This window comes from Portunus trituberculatus, chromosome 48 (genome assembly GCF_017591435.1).
Source record: "Portunus trituberculatus isolate SZX2019 chromosome 48, ASM1759143v1, whole genome shotgun sequence".
NCBI lineage: Eukaryota > Metazoa > Arthropoda > Malacostraca > Decapoda > Portunidae > Portunus > Portunus trituberculatus.
This window is the reverse complement of record NC_059302.1, coordinates 1,960,925-1,973,424: the sequence shown is the minus strand read 5'-3', so window position 1 is coordinate 1,973,424 and position 12,500 is coordinate 1,960,925. Positions and strand designations below refer to the sequence as shown.

The 12,500-nt window shown below is 43.4% G+C and overlaps 1 protein-coding gene across 2 annotated transcripts in view; it reads left to right on the top strand.

Moving 5' to 3' along the window:
• Positions 1 to 12,500, top strand: part of LOC123498714 — a 247,022-nt gene that overhangs the window by 45,982 nt on the left and 188,540 nt on the right. Inside the window, exon 2 of one of the 2 annotated variants that reach the window (XM_045246090.1) lies at positions 6,194 to 6,244. The exons of the other annotated variant lie outside the window; for it this stretch is intronic. Within the exon in view, the coding sequence (XP_045102025.1) occupies positions 6,194 to 6,244 (51 nt within the window). The remainder of the gene's footprint in view (positions 1 to 6,193; positions 6,245 to 12,500) is intronic. 2 annotated transcript variants of the gene reach the window in all.

The window sequence follows — 12,500 nt, the reverse complement described above, 5'->3', positions numbered from 1 at the left end:
GAGAGAGGGGGATGGACGGTGGAAAGTTGAGAGGGGGGAGAGGGGGGACAAGATGGAGGGTGGGAATGGAGGGAAGGAAGCCAGGAAGGAAGAAGTGACGGTAGGTAAGGGGAGGGAAGGAAATAACAGTTAAAGAAAGGAATGGGTGAAAGGGAGAAGGAAGAGAAAAAAGTGAAAGAAAAAACAAATAAAAAATAATAGAATCAGACACCAAGATAAGAAAGAAAAGAAGCGAATAAACGGCAGAAAAGTAAGGAGGGAGGCGGGCAAGCAGGTAAGCAAGTAAGCAAGTAAACAAGCAGGCAGGCAAGCAGGCAAACAGGTAAGCAAGTAAGCAAGCAGGCAGGCAGGTAAGCAGACAGGCAGGCAAGCAGGTAAGCAGTCAGGCAGGCAATCAGGCAGTAGGTAAGCAAGCAGCCAGGCAAGCAGGCAAGCAGGCAGGCAGATAAAAGAAAAACGCAAATACACAACCACCCACCCACCCACACACCCACACCCACCCACACCCACACACACGCTGATCAGGCACTGAAGAGCCGAGCATTATTTGTCCTTAATGATTATTCTCCTCTTCACGTTGATGAAATTTTTTGTTGCGTTGCTGATTAGTTTCACAGAGCAATAGACACTTTTATACCTGTTCTTTTACCCTGCTAGTTATTGATTGCTTCCTTGTTTGTATGTGTGTGTGTGTGTGTGTGTGTGTGTGTGTGTGTGTGTGCGTGTGTGTGGGCGCGTTTATGGCTATTACTGCTAGTGATGCTATTAGTGGATTAATCGGTGTTGTTGTTGCGCTGCTTGTGGCTGTAGAAGTCTTCCCAGAATTATTATTAGTCTCCCCTTTTAACCGACGTGTTATTAAGATAATTACCTTGACTTACGCTTGGCCCCGTCACGTACATGGTTCCTATTATACTTGCACACACGCACACACACACACGCACACACACACACACACACACACACACACACACACACACACACACACACTCGCTCACACAGGCTACTGATTGCAACACTCACTAACAAGATATTTATTTCAAACTCACTCACTCACTCTCATCAAGCGAGTCGACTTTTCCCTTCATCTTCTCTCCCTTCCTCCCTCCTCCTCCTCCTCTTCGTCCTCCTACTCCTCCTCCTCTTCTTCCTCTTACCGCAGCCTTTCTTCCTTCCTTCCTTGCACTTGCTCGTATTATTAATTTATCCTCCGTAAAACCAGCAGAATCCGGCGCTTTTATGGAAGTCTCGATGTTTGCGCTGAATCACACTTTTTTTTTTGTGCATTTTCAGGCTATTGTGTGCGCAGGTTTTGGGGAGAGGCAAATATTTGTCGTCATCAATTCCTCCTTCGCGCAACAGTGACGAAATTCTTAACCCGTGGGAAAAAAAAAATCATCCTTGTGTGTTGTTTTGACTTTAATGTGGATGGTCGTGAAGAGTGAAGACAATGCGTGTGGGAAAGAAGGAAGGAAGGAAGGAAGGAAGGAAGGAAGCAAGGGAGGAAGGAGGTGGGAGAGGAAAGGGCGTGGTGTGGTGAGGGTACTACAGGATGCTGAAGCAATGTGAATATTTAAGAGGGAAGGAAGTAAATGCAGGGTGAAGGAAAGAAAGGAAAAAGAGAGAGAGAGAGAGAACGATGGATGAATGCAAGGAAGAGCACAGGTGAGGGAGGAAATGGAAAGGAAAAAAGGTGAGAAGGAAGGAAGGAAGGAAGGAATAGGGGGAGAAAGATTGGGAGAGAGAGGGAATGGGAGGAGAGGAGGAGGGAAAAGCTGGAGGTGTAATTCTATGAAGGGAGTGAGAAGGCGTGTGAAAGGTGAAAGAAATTTAATTAAACGTTACTTGTATGAGTGAAAGGGTTTACTTGTTACAGTCAGTGGGAGGATAGAAACTTTTATATAGAAGTAACTATTTTCTCTGGCGATGATAGTTGATTGCAGACTCGCTCTCTTACTAACTGACGAGAGAGAGTGTGTAGTTTTACCTGCAGATTTATTAACGCATCCTCTTATGTATATCCTTGGATTGGCTGTCGCTTCACTCATCCCGTTGGCCTACATTCCTGCTTCACTTTGCCTGAATAATTCCAATGCTTTCTCTTTCCTGCTCCTCCTCCTCTTACCTGACCGGACTGGCTTATGTTATGTAGCTGTCTCTTCCTTGAATCCACTCTTTCTCTGTTTGATTCTTTAGTCTCTGGGTTCGTTTCCCTGCTTACTTTCACTGTTCAAGTTTATTGCTCTGCTTCAAGTCACACTGTTTGACGTATCTTCGTTTCTTTATTCTATTTTATTTCGTTTTTACTTTATTTCGCTGTTCATTGTTTGTCCTTAACCCTTTAAGTACCATGACGCGTTTTCCTCTTCATTCTGTTTACTGTTTGGTGAATTCATGCAGCTTCAGAAACTCATGTAGGGTTTATAATAGTGAATACTGTGGCCATTAATCTTCTGACCTATATAGATCCTTCGTAATGTCAATAAAATCGTCTAATCCTATCCAAAACTCAAGGTAGAAATGCGTTCCAGTACTGAAGAGGTTAATTCCCTATCTGATTCTACTTCCCCTTAATTCTGTCACTGCTCGGCTTTACTTCATTGTTCAACTTTTCATTTCATGGTTCAATTCAGGAGTTCTGTTTTTCTGGTCTACTTAACTTCATTGCTCCATTTACTCGTAACTTAATTTCTCGACATAACTTCATTTACATAATTGACTTCTCAACTTCACTGCTTGGCTTCACAGCAAGACTTCACTTCTTCAACTCAGTCCACTTTTAACTGATATTGTACCTCACCTCACTGCTTGACTCGGCTTATTGACTTTCACTGCTTGATTTCTCTTAATGGCACTCTTTAACCTCATTTCACTTCACTTCACTTGACTTCCTTTGCTCGCCCTTCATCCTCGAGTTCACTGATGAGACTTCCTAGCAAAACTTCCCTCACTTCACCACTTCACTTCATTACTTCACCTCACAGGCTGACTTTCCTGCCAGCTATTTTCCTCGGCTGATTGCTTGCATTACTGCCTCGCCTTTTCCTTGGCTACGCTGCTTTCCCTCATTATTTGCCCGGCTGTTTTTCCTCCTCTACTTATTAACTTTGCAGAAGGAGGAAAAAATTGCTCTCCTTACTGTTTGCGTTCTCGTCTTTTGTCTCACTAAGAACGTTCATTAATCACTTTTCCTACTTACTGCATCGTTCCCTTGCTTCATTTACCTCTTTGTTTAATTTTCTATTTATTCCTCCTCCTCTTCCTCCTCCTCCTCCTCCTCTTCCTCGTCCTCCTCCTCTCTTCTCCTTCTCTTCTACTTGCCTCTCCAACTTCTACATTACTCCTCCTTCTCCTCATCATCACTCTCTTCCTGCTACTCTTCTTCCTTTATTCTCCTCTGTTTCCTACTTCTCCTTCTCTCTTTCTCTCTCTCCCTCTCCTTTTCTCCTTCTTCTCCTCCTAGTTTTCCTTTCACTATTTTCCTTACCTCACCTGCTAACCACTCCTCCTTTTTCCTCTTTCTCCTCCTGCTCCTCCTCCTCCTACTCCTCTTAGCCATCTGTCTTCCCCCTGTCACCTCACTCCTCCCTTCCCCATTCCTCTGGACTCTCACGCCCTCCCCCCCTCTCTTCCTCCCCTCCTCTCCACCTCTTTCCTCTGCTTCTTCGCTCTAATTAGAAGAATTAACTTTTGAATTGAGGTTTTCGCGCGCGTCTCATTAGTGCTGGAGAAAAGACATTAGTTTCCCCCTAACTCTCTTTCCCTTTCCCTCCCTATTTTTTCCCCTCGCCCATTTTCTTTATTTTTTTTTCGATTTTCTAATGTTTTTTCTTTTTTCTATTCTGGTTCCGTGTGTTCTATTTTTCTCTCGCTCTCAATCTTTTTTTCTTCTTCTTTTTCGTTTATTTTTTTTTTTATCTCTCGTAAAGTGAAGTTCATGGTTTCTCTCTCTCTCTCTCTCTCTCTCTCTCTCTCTCTCTCTCTCTCTCTCTCTCTCTCTCTCTCTCATCACGTGGTTGTTTGCTTTTAACATTGCTTTCCTATTTTTCCCTCTTATTTTGTTTCCTGTTTCTTTGTTTTTCGTTTGTTTGTCCTGTTTTTGTTGGTATTCCTCTCTCTCTCTCTCTCTCTCTCTCTCTCTCTCTCTCTCTCTCTCTCTGTTTCTTCCCATTTACAACTTCCTCTTTGTTTCTCTTCACTCTTCTTATTTCCCCAATATTTTTGCCTAAATTTATATTGCACGTTGTTCGTTTCATTATTTTCTTCCTTCTTTCTCTCGTAAAATCTTCGTCCTCTTAATGCTCTTGTTGTCTTCATTTCACGCTCCTTCTCCTTCTCTGGCATTCCTTTTTTTTTTTTTTTGTTTTTGGTTCCTTTTGTTTGATTTTCTTACATTAAATATCGGAGTTTGTATTTTACGTGATTTTGTGTCTTTTTTTCATTTTTCTTTATACCACGTGGGATTTTCACGGGAATTTATGGGCTAAAGGGGATGCTTTTTTAGGGTACTTCCTATCTGAAAGCCCACCCGCTAGGAAAGCTTTACCCCAAGTGAGGAAGCCCAACCTACACTTGCACCGTGGACAGGATTTGAACTCGTGCGCTTGGAGATCCCTCGAACCCAAAAACACGCATAATAATTCGACTGTTTCTCATTCACTAACTGTTGGGTTTTCTGTATTTTCTTCAACTTTCACTGCTTTTTAGTACACTTTTCCTTAATTACTAACCACTGAGGCATTTTTCAACTTTTACAGCCACGAATCAACCACTGAACTGACTAAAAAATGTAAAATCTATGCCTTTTTTTTCCCTCCATTCTTTCCTGTAGATGCTTACAGTAAGGACTCTATGCATTACTTATATCGCTGTTTACTATTCAAAATCACAATGAAAGACTTAAGACAATGGAGTCATTTTTATAAGTACTTTTGGACTATCTCACTACTCTCTCTCTCTCTCTCTCTCTCTAATCCAAAATACACGATTTCATTCCAGTCATTGCTTACTTTACTTTTACACATTTACCCTTGGACAAACAATTTAAGAGCGAGCGAGCGAGAGAGAGAGAGAGAGAGAGAGAGAGAGAGAGAGAGAGAGAGAGAGAGAGAGAGAGAGAGAATGACCTCACAGCAGCCTGGAGTGTAGTGTTTGTCGTCCTGTGAAGGTAATGCGTCTCTTCTCGCACTTGATCAATACTAGAGAGAAAAAGAGAGAGAGAAAGAGAGAGAGAGAGAGAGAGAGAGAGAGAGAGAGAGAGAGAGAGAGAGAGAGAGAGAGAGAGAGAGAGAGAGAGAGAGAGAGAGAGAGAGAGAGAGGAAATACACGCACACTACTCACTCACTTTCACACGCATACTGTCTCTGTCTGTCTTTCTGTCTCTCTCTCTCTCTCTCTCTCTCTCTCTCTCTCTCTCTCTCTCTCTCTCTCTCTCTCTCTCTCTCAATTACGGTCCCCCAGCTGGATATGTTTCAAGAAATTCACCTTCATATTTTGTTGTTTTGTGACATTACTTAAATTTCTCTCCATTAATGCGAGTTATTATTTTTTTTCAATTATTGGAGATGGTCGTTTTTCTTTCCCTCTTTTTTTTTTTTCATTGGCATTAATTAATCTTTCTTTATTTTGTCGAGTTTCAAGGCTTTTTTTTTATTCGTATTAATTTATCTCATAGTGTGATTGGGCGAGATTTCCTTTATATTTTTCGTATTCTTCAGTGTTTTTTCTTATTTTCTTTCTTACGTTAAGGGTAATTTTAACTCGCGCTATCATTAAGTCATTAGGTTAATTCCAGCCACTCGAGTTACAGGTGCCGCGGAAGAATATCGCAAAATTCCAGGAAAGAAATTGTCCTACGCTTTGGAAATCTTGCCTCATATTTAGCCAAAGTTATTATCGAGTTACATAATTTGCCTTTTTTTTATATGTCGAGAGAGAGAGAGAGAGAGAGAGAGAGAGAGAGAGAGAGAGAGAGAGAGAGAGAGAGAGAGAGAGAGAGAGAGAGAGAGAGAGAGAGAGAGAGAGAGAACTATACTACAACTCTAACACACATATACAAATAACAAGCTGAACAGTTAAGTAATCTTACTGTTACTAAGCAATTCAAAGCAGTCAAACAATTACCGAGTTATATAATCATGTCATACAATTAGTAAGTTACGTGACATTCAATTACTGTACTTTCTTTTTCCAGGTATCTCGCATTTACCTGTACTTCCAGTAACGGTGTACACTTCCTTCATCAGTAAGTACCCACTATTTCACTTCGCCCACTCTACAATTCATGTCTTCTGTGGAGAGTGAAGTAGCTTCTCTCACATTCTTCTTTTATTCATAAGAATGGCGCACCCGGACACCCAACACACCAGGGGGAAAAAATAGTAGCAGGAAGGGAGGGAAAAGTTTTCGGTAGGTGCTCCACACGAGAAGGGGAAAAAACACAGGAGTTATGTTTGCCATTCTACTGCACCCACGCCCACCCGGCCCTGCTCACCTGTCCTGTCTTTATTACACCTGGATTAGTCACGTTACCTTTGTTGCCTGAAAGAAGTAAAAGAAACTCTCGTTTATGGCTCAGTAGTCTGTTATGGTGAATGTAAATATATCGTAGCACTTTATCCATGCATTATATTAGCTCACGATAAAATACAGTCACCTGCTTGTCACTATATCATTCAGTCTACTTATGAATGTGTATGTACGCTTCCATTTATCTAGTACATCTATTTGTATATGCATTTATCTATAGAACTATCAGATGTAAATACACCGTAACACTTCACCCATGCATTATGATAACTGACAACAAAAATACAGTTATTTACTTGCTTATCAGTCACTAAATCAGTCATTCCACTTATATATGTGTATTTGTGTACGTACTTTTCTATCTATCTAGTAAATCTATTTGTGTGTGCATTTATCTGTAGACCTACCAATATATGGATAATTTTACTTTCCCTCTTCCTTCACTTCGTTCCTCTTTGTCATCACATTCTCCACCCTGTGTACTGAAATAACTGCTCCTTTTTCCTCCACTATCTTGCCTTCCATCTATTCACTTTATCATCTCTGCACATCTTAACTCACCCATTGTTTACTTCCGCTGCTCGCCTCACACGGTCCATGATTCACGTCTGTGATATATTTCACGCACGAGGAAGAGCCTGAACCGCTTCATAATCCTCTTCCGACGCCAACACAAACTCTTTTTACACGTTTTTCCTTCAGTAATCTTACCTAATGCTTTTACAACTCATCTGCCCTTGAGCTGCTGCCTTCGCCTGTGTTTGCACGGGACTCTTACTGTCCTTAGGAAAGAGAGAGAGAGAGAGAGAGAGAGAGAGAGAGAGAGAGAGAGAGAGAGAGAGAGAGAGAGAGAGAGAGAGAGAGAGAGAGAGAGAGAGAGAGAGAGAGAGAGAGAGAGAGGTGTGTGTGTGTGTGTGTAATTCACCTCCTCCTCCTCGGTCGTCTGCTGGTCACCCAGCCAGTCTTCCCCATTACGGAGCGAGCTCAGAGCTCATAGACCGATCTTCGGGTAAGACTGAGACCACATCACACACAACACACACCGGGAAAGCGAGGCCACAACCTCTCGAGTTACATCCCGTACCTATTTACTGCTAGGTGAACAGGGGCCACACATTAAGAGGCTTACCGATTTGCCTCGCCGCGCCGGGACTCGAACACGGGCCTCTCGATTGTGAGTCGAGCGTGCTAACCACTACACTACGCGGTGTGTGTGTGTGTGTGTGTGTGTGTGTGTGTGTGTGTGTGTGTGTGTGTGTGTGTGTGTGTGTGTGTGTGTGTGTGTGTGTGTGTGTGTGTGTGTGTGTTAATCCTCCACGTTTACATATAGAGTGAGTCCCACGTGCGGATTCCAGTCCAATCAATCTTTCATTCTACCGCCGCTAAAAGTACTGGTGACCGGCTGATCCTCTTACGGTTAATGGACGGGTTACTTTCTCGAGAGAGAGAAAAAAAATGTATGAAAATTACCTTTTTAATGTACTGAATATTCTTGCGGTGTCAAAAATCTTACAGATCAAAGTAAATGTGATGAGGAGAGACTTTGAAGATGTAAAAAAATAAGCAAATTGTATCTCGTGAGTATAACAGCTGTGAGCTCATAAGTAATATTTTTTTTTCTCTCTCTCACTTTCTCTCTATCTCTCTTTCGATTTTATTCTTATTTCATCGTTTTCCTTTGCTTTATTTATCGGCAAGACGGAGAATTTCATGTTAAGATCTTTTGTTCATCTCTCTCTCTCTCTCTCTCTCTCTCTCTCTCTCTCTCTCTCTCTCTCTCTCTCTCTCTCTCTCTCTCTCTCTACTCTCTCTACGCCCTCCTGCGGGTCGCCCAAGGTCATCCCTCCAGCCACCCTTCAAAGGAAACCTCAAGGGCCCAGTTCCCTTTCCATGTCCCTCTCACAGCTGTCCGCTCCCTCGTACCCTTCAGACCTCGCTGTCTCTCCTACTCTCTTGGCCTCTCTCTCTCTCTCTCTCTCTCTCTCTCTCTCTCTCTCTCTCTCTCTCTCTCTCTCTCTTTCTTTATCCATCTCTCTTAGCCTCTTCCCGTGTTTGTTTGGCTGGCTTTCTCTCCCCCTCTCTCTCTCTCTCTCTCTCTCTCTCTCTCTTTCTCTCTCTCTTTCTTTATCCATCTCTCTTAGCCTCTTCCTGTGTTTGTTTGGCTGGCTTCTCCCCTCCCCCCTCTCTCTTTCTCTCTCTCTCTATCCATCTCTCTTAGCTTTCTTTCCATGTTTGTTTCTGTCTCTCTCTCTCTCTCTCTCTCTCTTTATTGGTATGTGAAAGACTGCCATCAATAAACCTTTTACCTGCGCCATTATTCCTTTATTAATATTTTGTCTACACGGTCTCAATTGGGCCATTCACTGTCTTCAGATGGAATTTCACTTTATTTTCCACGTGGTGTGCTTTTTCTGTGTGTGTGTGTGTGTGTGTGTGTGTGTGTGTGTGTGTGTGTGTGTGTGTGTGTGTGTGTGTGTGTGTGTGTGTGTGTGTGTGTGTGTGTGTGTGTGTGTGTGTGTGTGTGTGTGTGTGTGTGTGTGTGTGTGTGTGTGTGTGTGTGTGTGTGTGTGTGTGTGTGTGTGTGTGTGTGTGAGAGAGAGAGAGAGAGAGAGAGAGAGAGAGAGAGAGAGAGAGAGAGAGAGAGAGAGAGAGAGAGAGAGAGAGAGAGAGAGAGAGAGGAAGAGAGACAGTGCTACATACATCATCAATAGAGTGCCTTCGATAATGTACACGCAGAGTCATGACATTACGTTATGGAGCATGTTAGCACAGCGAGATGGCGTGGAGGGCGTGTTGGGCATTGGAGTAGTGAGAGTGGATAGCGAGGACTGATGGCAGGACAGCGGAGGAGAGGCGGAGGCAACAGACGGCGGCCACAACGAGGACCATCTCAGTGGCGAAAGTAATAACGATGCAATGGAGAAGCAATTTGCAGTATTGATCGAGGGATGAGTGGGTAGCGAGTGTTTGTGGGGATGGTTGTGGGTGTGTTTGTTAACTGGAGGAGGAGGAGGAGGAGGAGGAGGAGAGGAGGAGGAGGAGGAGGAGGAGGAGGAGGAGGAGGAGGAGTAGGAAGCGGAAATAGTACTACCAGGAAATGGAATGGAAAGAGGAGGAGGAGGAAGACGTGGAGGAGTAAGAGGAGGAGGAGGAGGAGGAGGAGGAAATGGCGAAGAAAATGCAAGTAGAAGAAACATGGGAAATGAAAAACGCTTGCTAGAGAAGTATAAAAAAAAAAAAAAAAAAAAGGAGGAGGAGGAGGAGGAGGAGGAGGAGGAGGAGGAAGTGGTTATCTGAGTAGTCTGGGTGAATTGTGAGGTCAGTTCGAGATGAGAGAGGAGACAGGTAGTGAGGGAAAAGGGTAAGAGGGAGGGAGGGAGGGACGGAGGAAGGAGGGAGGATGGAGGAGGGAGGGAGACACACAGGAAGGAAAGTGTCTCGATGGAGGGAAGGAAGGAGAGTAGTGGAAGTAAGTGACGGGAGACAGCAGGGGTGTGGTGGATGGAGGGGTGGGGGAGAGAGAGGAGGGAAAAAGGAGACACAGATGGAGGAAAAAGGAGGGAAGGATAAGGGAAGGAGTGAAGGAGTGGAAGTCTTATCGAGGTTGTTGCATGTTTATGTAGAGCTGATGGAGGTGGAAGAGTGCAGGAGTGGAGGAGTGGAGGAGAGTCCTTTACGAGTCTTTCTTGAGTCCACCAGCCTTAACACACTCCACAGCCTCTCTCTCTCTCTCTCTCTCTCTCTCTCTCTCTCTCTCTCTCCTCTACTCTACTCTCTTCCTCTTCACATTCTCTCCGTTCCACTCCCATTTCGTAAACCACTAATTCTTGCATCTTTTCTCTTCCCCTCCTCCATCTCCTCCACTACCACCTCCACTTGATCTTTAACCTTTCCCTCCACTCTCATCCGTGTTCTCTTCTCTCTCCTATTCATTCCATTTCCTAAACTACTAATTCTCCTTTTTTTTTTCTCTCTTTCCATCTTCACTGTTACTTCCAGCATGCTTACATTTTTTTCTTTCATTTCATTGACAGTTGTGTTTTTTTTTTCCTCTGTCAAAAATCCAGTCATCCTTTTATTTCTATTTTTATCTAATCTTATTATTTCCTGTCTTTTTTCTTCCACTTTTATCCTTCCCCTTTTGAAATTCTTCCCCCACTTGCCTCTCTCATGCTTTTTTTTATTTTTTCCACCTCCACTCTCTTAAAATAGTCTTAAATTCGTTTCTCCATCTATTCTTCTCTCCCTCCATCTCCCCTTCTTCAATTTTCCTCAACGCAACCCTCCGAATCTTTTCTATTTCATCTATTCTTTCGTCTACCTCACTTTTCTTCTATTCCCTCTACACTATCTTCTAAAGACATCTCCCCATCTTCATCTCTATCCTCTTCTTCACTTCTTTTCTCTCTTTGTATCTTCCCTCTCAACCAATTTTTGATTTCTCACCTTCATCTACTCTTTTCTCCCTTTTCTTCTATTCACTCAACACTATCTTCTAAGCCAATCGCTCTCTCTCTCTCTCTCTCTCTCTCTCTCTCTCTCTCTCTCTCCATTTCTTTCTTTTCTCCATCTTTTTCCCTCAACAAAACCTTAATTCCCCCCTTTCTCTCCATATATATTTTACCTTCTAAGATACGACTTCCATATCCGTCCTTCTCTCCACCCTTTCTTCTCTCCCTCCATCTCCTCCCCCTCTCATTCAAGAACCTCCTTAGACCTTCCCTTCACTCGCTTCTCCCTAACTCTCCATCACTCCCATTAGCGTCCCCTTCCCCCTTTCCGCAGTACGTCCCTATTAGCTACACCAATCTGCCAGCGCGTCTGTTCTCCGCTATCACCGCCACCGCCGTCCCCCCAACCACCTAATCCTGTCACGACCCTCATTAATAGCGGTGGGACTCAGCCTCTTCATCCTCACATCGAAAGCCGCCGACTACTACTACTATTACCAGCAACGCGCCTCATCTTATTACTCGCGGTTGTTCTCCAGTTAACTTCACGTGTTTGTATGTCAGTGATTGTGGTGGTTTACGTTGCTTTTTTTTTTTTTTGGTGCTCGTAATGTGTTGGTGAATGCTAGGGCCTATATTTTGGTCTTTTGGCTCTCAGTGGTGTGAAGAGATGGGTATTTTTTTATCAACATCAATAACCAATCACTAATGCAAACCTACGTAATCTATCCAACCTAGTACCTAATCTCAAAACACGTGCTGGTACAATGCCTAGCACTCACTCGTCTGTGTCCCTGAGTCGTCAAGACAAAGAGGTGAGGAGTTCCCAGGTGTAACATAATAGAACAGGCACACGGCTATCATATCACGGAGAGATTGCCTTTTCTTCACTCCCTCCTGAGTCTGCTGTTTGCCGCCAGAGTGCAGCACGTGCGTGGGGCATCTAGACGTGCTAGTTACCAGTCCCATTTCTTCCAACGCTTACCGCATGAGACATGTTACTGCAATAATAATACTAAAATAGAATAAATAGAATAGTCAATCAGTACTGCGCTATACATCAGACTACTTCATATTCACTGTATGTCAAAAGGACAAACAGAACTAACAACAATCTCGGCAACTACGAGTATAACGAAACGCGGGAATTCACTGATTCATGAAGCAGTCAGCTGCTGACTCGCTGCTTCGTGTCGATGGTTCGCTCTGCTTTGAGTACGACTCGCGTATTCCTGAAGGCAAAGGCATGTTTAAATAGTGTCTGTGTACGCTGAAGGTTAGGTTAATTTTTCATTGCCTTCTCTGCAGCACGTATCGCCGGAGGCACTCAAGTCTCGGCAGGATAAAGTCTTGTTACTCTTGTTTTAGTGTTGTAGTGTAAGCCTCGTTAAAGAGAATTTACAGAAGGGCTGACTTTTTTATATTATACTTACAGGGTTTCAAAGATTAATGCTGCACATTTACGTCTTTTCCTGTGTTTTGAATACTGGGAGTTTGTACGTGCAGTGAGCGAGTCACCCT